Here is a 14863-nt window from a genome sequence, read left to right on the forward strand (position 1 = left end):
TCAATTTTAGAAAGCTGTTTTTCTACCCTTTCAAAAATAAGGGGAAGAACTCATGCAAAATATAAAATTCTATGGCTGATTCAACAGCATTCCTGCCAACTGATAATACTCTCAAACTTCCAGGTAAAGCCAACATATGTTACTTATCTCATAAAATCCTTCTTAACTTAACTTAAATTAATTTGTGGAGAACAATATATAATAAAAGTGCCTGTGTTCAAAATACTAAGACTTAATGTTTGTTCAATTGTTAGTAAGGCTCCTAAATACTACTAAGAAACTAAACTAATTTTACAGCAACCTAAGCAACTTCTTTTATTAACCACAAACATTCAAAATGAAACTAAAATAATAATTTTAATTTTCTTAACAAGGTAGGGGGAAAAACATAAATAGGGCAGTAAGAGAGATTCTGCTTAGTAGATTCTGGATCTTTTGACACTGCTTGTTTCTCCAGGTGCTTTTCTCTTCTGTGATGATCTGATTCCAGGCTCTCTGCTATTTTGTAGGTAAGGAACAGCTTCTGGCAGACAGTAGCAATCCATTGGAGGAGAAGGCTCCTTCAAAAGAAGAAAATGGCTTAATCAAATTATTTGTGTAGCTGGAAGGTATTAAATTATTCTACCTGGCCTTGCTTTAGCAGCCAACTACAATTAAAAAGGCTTCATCACTGGGGACAGAATATGAAAGAATCAAACATAAAATATGCCATGGCTAATGATAAGAGAGTGATCCATCAAAGTGATCTGGCTTGGAATTATTAAAAGTTTCTCACTATCTAGCCTGGTACAAAATGCATTTAAGAAAATCTTGAGCGCACACTAAATTCCCTATCTAGTCATAGCAACACGTATCCAGTTTCAACACCCAAATAAGTTTGGCAATTTGTTGATAGTCAGAACCAGAAACTTCTGGAAACGAAGCATGACAACATTCTATATTTGAGTTTATGACCAGCGCTACTGGTAAATCAGCTCCAAATATGGCCACTCTATTAGTGTCAACAGTCCGTGCTTCACCCTAAGCGCAGGGCAGATCTCTCTCCTGTAAAGTGTGATCTATTAAATGTGATTTACGAAATGTGATTTGTTCTGCATGTAGACCATTCATGTTGTTAAAGCAAGTGCTACATAATACCCTTGAGTATACACACCTGTATAAGATAGTCAGCAATGTATTCAGGTTTCAAACAGTTCACTCCTTGGGCTGCAGCATCCACAACACTAACTCTGGAATCATCTGGTTTCAGTTTACTGAAGTCAGCAAAAAGGTGAGTAGCTTCTTTAAACAAAGCTGAAGAATGACCTGGAAACACCTGCAGAATTAAAAACAAAGCCCCAATTTAATTTGGGGGGGGGGGCTATTGCCTGGTAAACTCATATACACCGACTTTATTCATTTTGATAAGTAGCAGGACATCAGGAAATCAGAGACCCATTACCACACAACTTTTCAGTGAGTGACAACCACCCTTGAAAACAGAAATAAAATCCCTCAGTACCTGAAAACAAATCTATAGTAAATATACTTGATATACAAGACCCCACACACCTTTGCACCGCCTGACTGAAGAAGACGCTTGAACCCTGCTTCCTTGGCTTTGTCAACATTCAAAATCACTTTCCAGCCACTGAATGCCCCCTGGATACAAAAAATCAGTTTTTAAAAAGTCACTGACATGAAAAACAGAATGGCTCACCAACACCCCACCCAAGGACCACCTGCACACCACTGGGGATGATTTTTTTTTTTTTTTACATCAGCATAAGAACTAGGGGTGCACTGATAGAGATTTTTGGGACTGATACCAATATCTGATTTTTAAGGAGGTGTATTGACTGATAAACCAATCCAATTTCTGATATACTATGGAGAGCTGCCTCCAGCTGGTAAGTCCATTGTGGTGAAAGGGGCAGGGGGGGCAGATCAACCCCTCCTGCAATGAGGGCAGGGGCAGGTGCTGCCCAGCCAGGGTGCAGGAACAGGATGGGGACACAGCTCATGGGAGTTGTGTGGGGAGTGTGGGGCCCTGGGTCTGTGCAGAGCAAGGAAGGCCAGAGCTAGGCTTGGAGTGAGGGCTACAGAGGGGAACACAGCCACCCCAAATTTTGCTGTAGCTCCCTTTCAGGACTTGTGTACCCAGCACAGCCCCAGCACTTCCTGGCTCAACCCCTGGCCCAGCTCAACTTCCCAGTACGTGTGGGGATGTGGGAAGAGCTGGGGCTGTGCTAGGCAAGCAGCACTTGGAGGGAAACACGACTGTTCTGTGCCCAACATGGGGGGGAGGCAGGGGTTGAGCTGGGAAGAGCTGGAGTTGTGCTGGGCCTGCAGCAGCACTGGGAGGGAGCTATGGCAAAATCTGCATCCCCTCTATAGCCCCCAGCACAAAGAGCCTGGCTCCAGCCTGTCCACTTGCCTGTCCCCCCCCCGCCCAAAAGCCATGCCTCTGTCCCATGCTCAGCCCTGCCTCCTCCCTCACTGCAGGGGAAAGGTTGATCTATACTCCCTCCACAAGCCCTTTCTCTCTCCTCCCCTTCCACCACAACAGACTTACCAGCTGGAGGCAGCTCTCCACAATGCTGGGCTGTGGTCCTCTCTGCCCGAGTGCTGCACTGAGGCTGCGTGCATGCACTGGCATTTAAACTGGCCAAATTATCGGCCCCATCAGGACAATTTGATGCAGCCAATTTTTTTTATACTGGTACCGATCTGATATCGGACCAATGTATCAGTGGTGCACCTCTAAAAAAGGCATTACATGCAATCTAAGGCTAGCCCCAGCCCCACAGGGATCAACATCTCAACTTCATGGTGAGAACAAAACTGACAGACTGCAAATGTACTTTGGCAACACATTTTCTAGTATCTCTCAAGACAGCTAGCTAGCTACCAGTGCAAAATGAGGGTTATGAGAATTTTTTTTTTCATGCATATATATGTTAATATTGACATGCATATCAAGTACAGCCCTTATATGCCTGGTAAGATGCTAATATACATTTTCCTAGTCAGGGGACCTGTTGCAAAATTCCTATTTTACAGTAAAGATTGTTCAGCCTTCAGTAATGCCTACTGTGTTTGATAACTAAAAAATTCAAAAGTACTTAAGTACCATTTTCAAATGTGATTCAGACACTGGAGGGTTAAATCTCATTGAAAGTCAATGGTAATTAAGCTCCTAAAACATTCAAAGGTCTTGAAATTTTTACTGTAAAATAAACGTACATCTGTTGATCCAGATGTCTGAACAGTAGAAGCAAATGTTAAGCATAAAAATGTTTCTTTATATCAAGTTAATGATTTTAGTAATGTTAAACAATGATAATTGCTTCTTTGATTTTTAAGTAACAGAATTCCAGTTTACAAAACAGTTCATAAGTGAGCTATCATAGTAACCTGTACCAACAAGCACCAAGACAATCTTCAACTATAAAGTTTGACAATCAAAGATTTTAGGCCGAAAAGTTTGAACGGGGAGAAATCCAGCTATGACATTTTGTTTTTAGATAAATTAGCCCTCCCACTGGTATCCAAGATACTTGGAGCCCATCCTATTACAGCACTCCACGCCCTGCACCAATTAGGTATACTACATCTGTATCAAAATACCTCAGTGATGCCAGTTTCTTGCTTCCTTTTATGGATGTTTTCCCTCCATCTCATAGCTGCAAGTGCTAGTTTTTTCTGGTTTATGTTGATTCCAGGTAAAACATTGAGTATGGAGTTGCTTCCCCATTCATAATCTTCCTCCTAAAGCAATTGTAGATGCAGATTACAAAGGAACCTCACCAATTACAATGGTGGGAACAGGTCTGGCCCACAATTTTTGGGGCCCCCTGCAAGATACAGTTTTGGGGCCCCCCGATCCATCAAAAAAATCAAAATTGTGGTTCATTGCAATATAAACTCACTGAAATTAAATAGGGCTCGGCTGGAGGGGGGGGGAGGAGGAGGAATGACACCTGGGTTGCTTCCCCAGGGCTGGGGCAGCAGCAGAGCCAGGAACTCCCCTGCTTGGCCAAGAAGTGGCTCCCTGCCTGCATCAAGCCCTTTAAACATTGCGCAGGGGGCAAGCAGGGCACAGCCTCTTGGCTGCAGGGCCCTCTGTGGCCACAGGTTTCACAGGATAGGAAGGGCTGGTCCTGAGTGGGAAACTGAAAAATGGAATAGGATGTTCCCATCTATGCTAGCTCTAGGTATCCATTAGCAGTTTTAGTTATTGAGACAGTGACTCTAGTTAAACATCTTTAATTTTTCCTATGTATATAGTGCCTCTCCCACCAATTTTAACTAGATTCATTAAGTCATCTTGCATACCGCTATATTTTTTCTGGTTAAAACCAATAAATGTAGCTATTCAGAAGCAGAGTATGAGACTGCATTTTTTCAAGTCCTTCCTCTAATTTCTATTTTCATACACAAAAACACAAATTCTTGCTCGTAATAGACACAGATTTCTGCAAAGCACCTAAGCACTATTCAAATATTACATAACAATTTCAGGGTGTTACTGCAAATGCCAATGTAGTATACACAGGAATACCCATCTATAGCAAATATACTTTATATGAAAAACAAAAAGACAAAAGAAGGAGCTTGGTTGTTTAAACAGCTATATTCGTAAACTAATTCCTGATCTATCCCCTGGTTTTTAATTGTTTATTGTGCAGTCAACATCTTGTATAGACACGGCCTAAGATAACCAATTAAAAAACAAGTGATAGATTGTTACTGTGCAGTCAGTTAGTACTTGTGTATACTGCGGAGTTACTGCACAGCAACACTACTGAACAGCTTTTAGATGACACTGTGTATGCAGTAGCTCATTATTACTATGCAGTCAGCGTCTCATGTAGACGCAGCCTTAATTTACCAAAATCATTCAAGAATCAATTTTCAACAGGAAGAAGCGACTATGGGTTTATCCCATAGCTACACACTTCAGAAAACTGATTTTCAGAAAAGGTGTGCATTCAGCAGTTCCCAAAATGAAGCCCCTTTCACGTCAACAATTGGGCCCCCAAAAATCACCAGTATGTTTTGAGAATCTAGTCCTTACGTTCTTGTTACTACCTGTTGAGGGGGTTTCAAAAGCACTGAAAAAAAATCAAAATACCAAAAACAACTTTAAGATGCTGATATCTTAATAATAAAGTTACATGCCTGTACAAAGCACCTGGCTGCTCTGCATGCTTCTAGGTAAGAACGGTGAAGGACCCACTTCCCAGCTGCCATTGAGGCCAAGAACTTTTCGTTTCGAAGAGGATGTCCCACAACAGTGTGTGTACAACTTGGATCAAAACACTGCTTCTCCAGTACTATCCCACCTTGAAACACAGGAATGAGTTTAATTTGGGTTAGTTCAAGTAAAGTGCACTGCAGAGAGGATAAGTGAAAGAATGAAGAAATGTGCAATATAAACATGTGTTACATTTCTATTATTAAGCTACAATTCTATCCATTTAGAAACCTGTGTTGTTGCTATAACATACCTGGAAACCAGAAGAGGAGGAAGTAACTAGTGGAAAATAGACACACAAAGCCACTTTAACATAAGCAAGCTTGTGGTTGTAGCAGGGAAGATTTAAAGGGAAGGAGAAATACCAGTGGTGCATAGGCAGGCACAACTCTAAGGACAAAGAGGAAACTCCACAGACAAATTGCCAGGAGACAGAAAAATGAGCTTTGTCATTTTGTAACAAGACTGTTCCTTCAAAAAGTGAGGGACCATCATGAATCTTGAGACTACCAAATTTGACACCTCATAGTAAATCAGTGAAATAGCAAGAGGCCCCCCTCTGGCCCAAAGACCCATAAACAATTTAAGTTTCAGAGTCATTTGGTACCTAGTTCTTCAATCAGATGACAGTAGTCAAATCGCTCTTGAGGATTAAGAGAAGACAGCTGGAATTTACGCTGCTTTTCTGGTTCTTCAACAACCTCATCTGCTATAACAACCTAGAATACAACAAAAGTTTAGGGAAGAGTAGGGTAGAAAAATTAAAACTGATACTCAAGCTATTTCTCTACTTAGCATCTGAGATAGTTATTACTACATTAAGTTGTCTTTAAGCTATGCAGTTTGAGAAGGAAAGATCAGCGCCACCAGTTAGAGAACAAAGAAGGCCTGGCTTTCTACTAGCAAATTACTCCCAAATTGAGAAATTTTCTAATATGCACAGTAAAATTTGCACTTAACATCCTCTGGTTTTACCCGCCTCCTGGGTATTCTGTTATCTGTTATGTCTTCAATTATAATTGATTGAACAGCAAGCCAGATATAGAAAAAATCACTGGACACAGTTGTTGTCCTGCTTCCCCTCATCCAAGCCTTCTACAATGGAAAACTAACAGCAGCAAAACCCCAAGATGAGGCTTCTCATAATTATTCCCAAGTAAAAAAAATTCCCAAATAAAACTACTGAAGTTACCATGTGCTTTGTGCCGTGCTGCCAAAAACAGCACCCAGCAAAGCTTACCCATCTTATTTGTGGTGGTGGGTGAAAAGTGCAGTAACATAACTAGGGTGCTATCTTGCACACCACATTGTAGACATAGCATTTCAGTTTAGGAATCCAACAGCTTGTATGATGGGCTCTGCTCTTTTCCATAGGACATTTACTTGCATGCCACTTAAGTGGAATCTAGTTTTAGATGCTACTTTGGCTTTACTCCTGGGTACTTAAAAAACAGACCAAGAGGTCCATGCTCATGTGTGTCCTGGGCTTTGTGCTGAACAGTGACAGAACCTTCCTGAGACCTGTGAAATAGTGCATTACTGCTGGCATGTCCTTTGCCAAAAGTATCAGTTCATTTCTGTGCCAATGAAAGGGTAAGCTGGCTGCAGTGGTCCAAAGCCAACCTACTCTTCTTAGCTCATTACCCCATCTGCACTCTGCCAGGGGATGGATGTGCCAAAGACAAGGGAGCAGTCCTTCCTGGTGCTTTTGGGAGTCTGGGACTGAAGGGTAAAGTTTAGAGCACCAGGCAAAAATGCTAAATGCCTCTGCCCAGCACAATGTGGTCATATAGGAGATGGAGTTTAAATGTACACCTTCAGACCCAGGACTGCTGCTTGTGATGAGGTGGTATGAACACCAGGCAATAGCAAGGACAAGGAAAAGTGCACACCAGTTGACTCAGCAGCTCAGTAGTTTTTCCTCTGTGCTCTAGTTTGCAGGAAGATTTTTCTGCTGCCAGGAATCGGATCAAATTCAGTTTTCTAGGATAGAAACGACTCAATGACTGACAGATTTGATCTTTTCTCAAAGTGCAAAATACAGCTGGGAAACCCTGTCAGAATGGCAAGCCTGCCCATTCCAAGCAAGACTCATTCACTAATGTGAGGAAGTATACCACTAAACCTTGTATCCTTCCATTGCTTGGGCTTTTCAGCCAAATCAAAAGCAAGATTAGTTTCTCATAGTCCTCTGTGCACTTTTAAAACAGATTCTTGGTGGTGACAGATCCACAGTTTGTATTTCAGCGCTACTACAACACAGTGTCAAAATGATTACTAGAAACCACTCTTTCCTCACTATCCCAAAGTTATTAAAGAGGCTGTAAGCATGCTCAGCCATTCCTCCCTCCCCTAGCTCCCCCAAAAACTACTGGTTAACAGGACAACAAAGTAAACCGGCATGATATTTTCTTTCCTTAAAAGGAACATCTGGTCAGAGTCTCTTGGAAAAGTAAAAGACTGAGAACTTAAGTTATGCACAGAAATGAACGATATATAAATTTAAACTGATCAATACATTTACTAGATTTACCTGAATCCAAGACAAGCTTCCCACCCTCTTTGACATGAAGGGTAAAGCCCTAAAAGCCCCCTGTCTTGGATTTGAGCATAAGACCAGGGGGCAAGCAACTTTTGCAGCTTAGACTCTGGCCCCGACCCAAGATCGGAGTCAGAGCTGCTGCTGCCTACCCCACACCTACCTTTGCCCCGCTGCCTGTCCCCCAGTCCCGCAGCACCACTTACCCTCTGGCTCCAACTCAACTCTGGCCCCACTCCAGCCCAGTTCATGGAGCACATAGTTGCTCCAGCCCAGCCTGGCCATGCAGTAGCAGCAGAAGGAGCAGCTCTGGCCCTAGGTCCAAGGCCCAGTCAGAGCTGCCACGGCTGCAATGGCTGCTGCAGGGCCACCTGGGGCTGGAACAACCCTGTGCAGTGGCTGGGGGAGGGGGCAGGCATTGTGTGGAGAAGTGGACAGCAGGAGGCAAGGGACCAGGGTCAGACCACTTCAACCACACCCCTTCCCCGTGCTTTCCTTGCTTCAGCAGCTGGGGGAAGGGAGGCATGAATTTAAGATGACCCTCTAATAATTTGATTCTATATATGGAAAAATGATAACAAATGCATGTATTTTCCATGTGTAAAATCCAATTACAGAGGTGGGGAGGTCCATCTTAAATTCATGGCAGTCTTGGACTGGGAAAAACGTGGTACAATCAACTTGTAATTTCAAATACATTTTAGCATTGCACTGAAACCTTTGTGCACTCCACCCCTGGGCTCAGTTGGCCAACACTGTATTTTCTGTAACCTAATTGCATTCCCCTCCTCACCCCTATCCTTCTTATGTTAGTCCCTCGCTCGGGCACTCTGTATTTCCCTACTGGCTTTGTCATCTTTTTGGTTCATGACTCTTAATATTCACTAACAGACTAAATTTTATTAACACCGAGACCTTCCTGCACAGTACAAATGTAATCAGATCAGTAAAACAGGCAAATTGAAGTATGACAAACCTCTTCTTTGGGCTGTGGAGCCACAGGAGGGTTAGCTAGTGGGAAGGCAATGCTTGGGGCTTGTGGTGTAGGGATCAAATGATCGTCTTGTACAGGGGTTTCTGGAGTTCTGACCCCTGGGCTCCTTGAGGCCTCAGTTACACCAGCACCCTCAACATCACGGACAGCTGTAAATAATAAATCATTGCTGATTGATTCACTTTGATTAAATACAAATCTGGTTGAAACTGTAAAAAGTATTCAGCCTAAAACAAACGCCACCAGGACATTGTATTATTCTTTCGCAAAGCACCTTGTAAGATGCTGCAGTCTCATGTTTTGACTATTTTATCTAGAGACTCCTCCATTTCTTAAGTAAACAGATGCCTTGAGCTAATTCAATACAAGACACTAACTTCACAAAGAGGGTGGTTAAATCATGGCAATTTCCTCATGAAAGACAGGATCAAAGGGACCCCTTCTCCAGGTTGGCTGCTGCTTCAGGTAAACAAGAAAACAAAACAAAACAAAATCTGTTAAGGGATGGTTGGAAGTAGTAGTCCAAGCAGTTGGTGGGAAGACAAGAGAAACAGAGATGACTTAAGTGTTCTTGTTCCCCACTCCTACACCTAAATGAAGGGCTTGCTAGGAGGGATTGCTCATGAGAACAGGGAAAATAAAGTATAGCAACTTGACTGCACCCTGGTCCACTGATGTCCCTTATAGTTTGGATGCAGGTAGTGAGTTTTATGGGAATGGGTGATCTTTCTCTTACACCTCCCTTCTCACTGATGTTGGGGATGTACTTCAGCAGCTATTGAAAGGCAAGCTCCTGCAGCTGTTACCTGCATATTCAAAGGCTCTAACTGGGCCCCATGGAGTTACTTGCTTCAGTAAAATACTTCCTAACATAAATGACGGTTTGGAAATTGGGCGTAAAGTAGCAGCAGTGCAACTGCCACGTTGCTTACTGATGTCAAACTTGCAGGAAAGCTCCTCTGGGAGAACAGCAAAGGGAGGAGAGTACACAAGATGTTATTTACATTTTTAAAGAAAACCATCCTTAACTCATTTCTAAAAAGGAAAAGAGCAGTTCTGCTCAACAAAAAAGACACCCTTATGTTTTAAAGTACAAAAGGTCCACCTAGAAATACTGCTTTCCTTTGCTTCTAGAGATTATATACATTTTGACTGAATGACACAGTCCAACTGTATCTCTCATCTTACTTGAATCAGCAGTTTCCGTTTCAGTTAAGGGCTTCCTGACAAGGGGCTCATCCGTGTTATTTACGTTAGTCTGAATTTGTTCAGAGCACTGGGAAGGACTGTTGGGCCACTGCAAATTGCTGACAAGCCTTGCTCTCTCCTCTCTTGCAGTGGGGTCATCCCAGATAATCTGCTCATTTTGTGATGGCTCTGTATTCATGTCCATCACTGCTTGCCGGGATTGCCTGAGAAGCGAAAAAAATATCACACAAAATCTCCTTAAAAAAAATACATTTGCAATTCCCCAAAACAGAAACATGCTTATGCTCGCACTAGCAATGCAACCCTCTGATCTCTACAGAAAACAAAAAGGGTTCAGCATAAAAATAAATCATACGGCCATTTGAGCAGTCAGGCACAACAGGAGAAAGTTAGCCAAAGTGAATTAATTGCAAGGGATATTTTTATTCTGGACCATACTAGTAAGATGTTCCATGATCTTATATTTTATTATATCTGTTATCTTGCAGTAAATTTGAAAATTGAAAAAGGAGCCATGTTGCAAACAGTATTCAGTTTTTGAAGTGCAGTAATAAAAACTAGAAAATCAGACCTTTATTCATCAACTTCCTACACCTAGGTTTGTTATGAAGAGCTTCTCAAATTCAAAAGAAAAACGCAGAAGTGTTTTGCAGGAATAACTAATTGTTAAATACTGGATTATTTTTCCCACAATATAAAGAGAGGTAACGTTTTCTTCAGAATTTGAGAGAGAGACCAGCTAATCCAGGAAGTGCATATTTCTTGCTCTAAACTAGGCTATGACAGATTATCATGGGAAAGTATTTGCTCCGTATTCTTATTACAAATTAAGAAGAAACCTTAAGGAAAACTCATCCACCCTGACTAAATAAAACAGATTCTAAACTGCAAGAAAAATAGATGTAAGTGGCAAAAGGCAAGTGTCAGTTTAAAAAAAATTATGTTAGATGTACTTTAGGTATTGCTACATTACGAAACATTTGTAGCTACAATATGGCAGCTAGGATTTGAAAGATTATCAGATGTACTTTATTTCATTTGCAATCCACATTTTTAAGACTATTAAACTAAAGAAAAGCAGGACAAAATACCTGAGAGCTTCCAAAACTCTACTACGGCCATTACGCATAGATCGTGTGCTATCAGGTGTGCTAGGAGAATTGTCAAAACTGTTCCTGGACAGGGATCCTCTTTGTCCTTGTGGTTTCACTATCGACGTGGCAGACATGATTTCCTGTAGTTGTTTTTGAAAGTTCTCTCTCATTTCCAGTGTCTGGGTTAAAACTTGAAAGGAAAGAAAATCCCCAAAAGAGTGAGGCTGTTTCATTTTAAATTTTCAGAATATCACAGGCATTTATAGCCACACGATTCACTTTCAGAACAAAGAAACATATATTTTCATATAAAGTTGTAATTGTAAGCCCTGCTTTATCGGTATTCTCCCTGCTAGCATTCAAAAATCTCTCAAACATCTTTGAGACTAAAGAAGTTATTTTTAAACATGTCTAAATAGCAGGCTAATGATTCACAAGAGGTGGTCAAACTTCTCTTACGGACTGTCAGAGGCCTTGTCTATGCTTACCTGCCTCTGTCAGCAGATAACAGCTGCCACCACCCAGCTGCCAGAGCGTACGCACATATACTCTTCTAACAGCTTCATTGCAGCAATTATGCCAAGTGCATCTTCAGAAGGTACCAATTTCCAAATGGACCACTAGAGCCAACACAGAGCATGGGAAAGTCCACAAGCATATTCTGCTGGCTGCTGAATGGTTGCAGAAGCCTAACTCTTTTTTGAACAGTTAATACAACTCTATGACATAAAGGAGGGTTTTACTGGCAACACTGTTTAGTGTGGACTAAGTAAAAATGTCTTTAAAGCAGGGGGAAAAAAGGACCTTTTCTCAAACTTGGCACTCATGAATAATTACCAGCCAGTACATTTTAAGGAGGGTTGGTCTGCTACACTTTAAGCTAAGGTGAAATATGACACTCAATCCTCCAGTCTGTAAAAATCAAAAGGTTACCTGAAATGCTAAAGAGGTTTATATTTACAGTTATAGTTTTATAGCACTTTGAAAAAATGCAGAATATTCAAGTTACCTCCTTTAGGTACATTTGCTGCTATTTGCTCTTCCTCTTCCATGAATACTTCTTTTGTCTGATCAGCAGTTTCATTTCCTGAGTTATTTTCATCCAACAAAACATCCTAACAATAAGGGAATTTAGAGCTTAGAGACCTCATTCCCAAACTGAGAGACTTTTAACAAATTTCAGGAGTGGTAAGCCATGGCAGACATACGACATAAAGCTCCAGTCTTACAACACCTGAAGAGCTAAATGATTCTGCTGCTGTGATGGCCAGACTGAAGTCAACATCCTTTTAAACTGAATAGAGAAATTAAATCAATGACTCCAGCAGGGACAAGTTACATTTTACAGTATACCTCGTTTTCCTTTCCCGTTTTTCCAGTTGATGAAAACCGACCAGAGGAGAGTCTGTCATCTTGTACCGCACTGATATCCAGGCTCATTTTGGGATTATAGGTGTGAGGAAACAGGGATTCAGGAAGCCGTTTATTTTCCTGTGCGCTCTGCAATAAAGTTTATAATGCAAGAAGGTTATAAGAAACAGGAGAAGGAAAGGAAGGAATGACACAAGCTAACGTGTTGTAAAATCTAAACATAGACTAGTTTAAACAAAAACGGAATTGGAAAATGCACTTAAAGTTCTCATTATAATTAGCACATTTTTCAACCCAAGTTTTGTTTTTCTTAACTGTTTCTTCATCTTAGAACTAAAATTTACTTTTTACGTCAAATATATATGTAAGCCAAAGTTACTATTCAGCCATCACCAACATTACTTCTAAATGAAGCCATATAAGTGTTAGTTATGAAGGGCAAATGTATGAAGAAATTATCAATTCTAGTAATTTATAAGGTGATGACACATCAACGGAAATTACTTCCAAGATTTAGAAGTCTGAATCCTGTGAATTCAGAGCAGCATGTGTAAAAGCATGGACTATTGTGATCTTCCATTGATCTTTGATGAGCTGTAAGTAAGCAAAGTATACCGGACCTTAAAATCTCCATTTCCCCCCATACCTCTAAAAGCCAATGCTCTGAAACAATGTGTATGCCCTTTTCTTTAACAGACTTGTACTCCTTGTTGCTGTCATTTTGTCGCCCCTGGTAGATGAAGTGAGTTACTGTTTCATCAAAGCACCACCTAGAACAAATATCAATAAAACATAAGCTGAAGATAACAACTCCCATTAAACAGTAAAATAACCGCATCCTTCAGCTTCAGTCCTAACATACCAAGACACCCTACATTTACTCTGCAAAACTAACAAACAGTTACAAAAGTTGACTATGTAGTTGCTCCTGCAAAGTCACCATCATCCAACACAAGACTTGATTGCAAATTGTGTAGTATATTTCAATAATTATTTTAATATTAAATTTAATGTTGATTTTTTTCCCCCATATTAGATGGGTTTGTATTTATATAGGAAAGCAGTGTTCTGCATTTTATAAAGGGAGACTGAAATAGCTCATCACCAGTATTCAAATACCTTCTAGTAATACAGGGGTGGGCAAAATGAGAACTGTGGGCCAGATGCAGCCTGCCAGGCCATTCTATCTGGCATGCAGGGCCCTTAAAAAATTTAGAAAAGAAATATTTATCTGCCTCTGGCTGCCTGTTTAGTTAAAGCTTGTTCGAGAGGCTTTAGTTAAAGCAGCCCCACCGCCATTTTGAAGAGCGAGATGCTGAATAGATGCGACACTGCAGGTGCTTTACCTAGAGCGGCTCTTCCACCCCACACGTGTATAGATGCCTAAAGGTCTGTGCTTCCTGAGTTCTTATGGTCAGAAGTTTAGGGTCAAACCCTACTTTGATATAATGGAATACACATAAACTGAAGTCAATTCAGGTTATATGTATCCAAACCTTTTATATTTTGCATACTTTTCCAAGGATATATGTTTCATTAAAACAAAAAAAGAACAAAACCACAACAAAAAAAAAAATCACAATTATTTTCAGCTAAATCAAGACAGTACAAAATTTCAGAAAAGAACCAATCTAAACCTTTTTTCATTTTATGAAACATTGAGCAAATTTCAAGAATATTGTAGAAGTAACTGAAAAATTAAATAATTTGAAAGAATGAGGATCTCTGTTTCTGGAGCTAGAAGAGGATCAAATCAGAGATCTAATGAGAATAGTTGAAGCTACACCTCTGCTACAATACACTGTAAGCCTTAAATAGGATTTCTGATCCTCCAACTCAAAAGACAACAGGCCTGTATTGTTTGAACAAATTAAAATTTTCTGTTATCAATTCGCCCAAAGAAACATTTTTTGTTATTTCTACGCAGCTACCAGCTAATAGGTGGCAATATGTTCTCACACAGTGTCTACTGAGGTCAATGACAAAAAATTTCACAGGAAATCAACAGAAATAGCAGTGGGTCCCAAGCAAATGAAAAAAAAAAATTAATGTCTTCTCTTATTTGTAACCTTTTTTTCTTTCACTATAGCTAGCTCCAGAGTTTGAAAGATTGAGTAAGGTATGCAATTCAGGGAAAAATTAAGTTGTTTTGGATTCAAGAAAGTTGCTTATAGCTGTGTTGGTCTAAGGACATACACAGACAATATTTTTGGGTAAATGTGGTATCTTTTATTAGACCAACTAAATAGTTGGAAAAATTGTCCTTTGCAAGCTTTTGGGCACCCTTCTTCAGGCATAGGGAAGTCTGCTGTTGTTTGTGTGCTCTCCTGGGTGGAATAAAAGCTTAAGCCAATATGCAAAATCTAGGTCTGACAAAATTCAAATGGGAGACAGGGAAGACCAGAGGAAACAGGATG

The 14863-nt window shown here is 40.6% G+C and overlaps 1 protein-coding gene across 2 annotated transcripts in view; it reads right to left on the reverse strand.

Annotated features, from left to right (window-relative positions):
* Window positions 1-338: 338 nt before the first annotated feature.
* The window catches only part of TOPBP1 (topoisomerase (DNA) II binding protein 1), a 33603-nt gene continuing 19078 nt past the window's right edge, over window positions 339-14863 (reverse strand). For both annotated transcript variants that reach the window (XM_019537041.1, XM_019537052.1), the window contains 12 exons: window positions 13093-13216; window positions 12429-12575; window positions 12085-12190; window positions 11073-11265; window positions 9961-10184; window positions 8755-8921; window positions 5847-5958; window positions 5164-5327; window positions 3610-3750; window positions 1552-1641; window positions 1154-1315; window positions 339-560 (listed from right to left, as the gene is read on the reverse strand). In XM_019537041.1, the coding sequence (XP_019392586.1) occupies window positions 417-560; window positions 1154-1315; window positions 1552-1641; window positions 3610-3750; window positions 5164-5327; window positions 5847-5958; window positions 8755-8921; window positions 9961-10184; window positions 11073-11265; window positions 12085-12190; window positions 12429-12575; window positions 13093-13216 (1774 nt within the window). In that variant the 3' untranslated portion in view covers window positions 339-416. The remainder of the gene's footprint in view (window positions 561-1153; window positions 1316-1551; window positions 1642-3609; window positions 3751-5163; window positions 5328-5846; window positions 5959-8754; window positions 8922-9960; window positions 10185-11072; window positions 11266-12084; window positions 12191-12428; window positions 12576-13092; window positions 13217-14863) is intronic.

The sequence above is a fragment of the Crocodylus porosus genome, unplaced genomic scaffold (genome assembly GCF_001723895.1).
Source record: "Crocodylus porosus isolate Cpor-Errol unplaced genomic scaffold, CroPor_comp1, whole genome shotgun sequence".
NCBI lineage: Eukaryota > Metazoa > Chordata > Crocodylia > Crocodylidae > Crocodylus > Crocodylus porosus.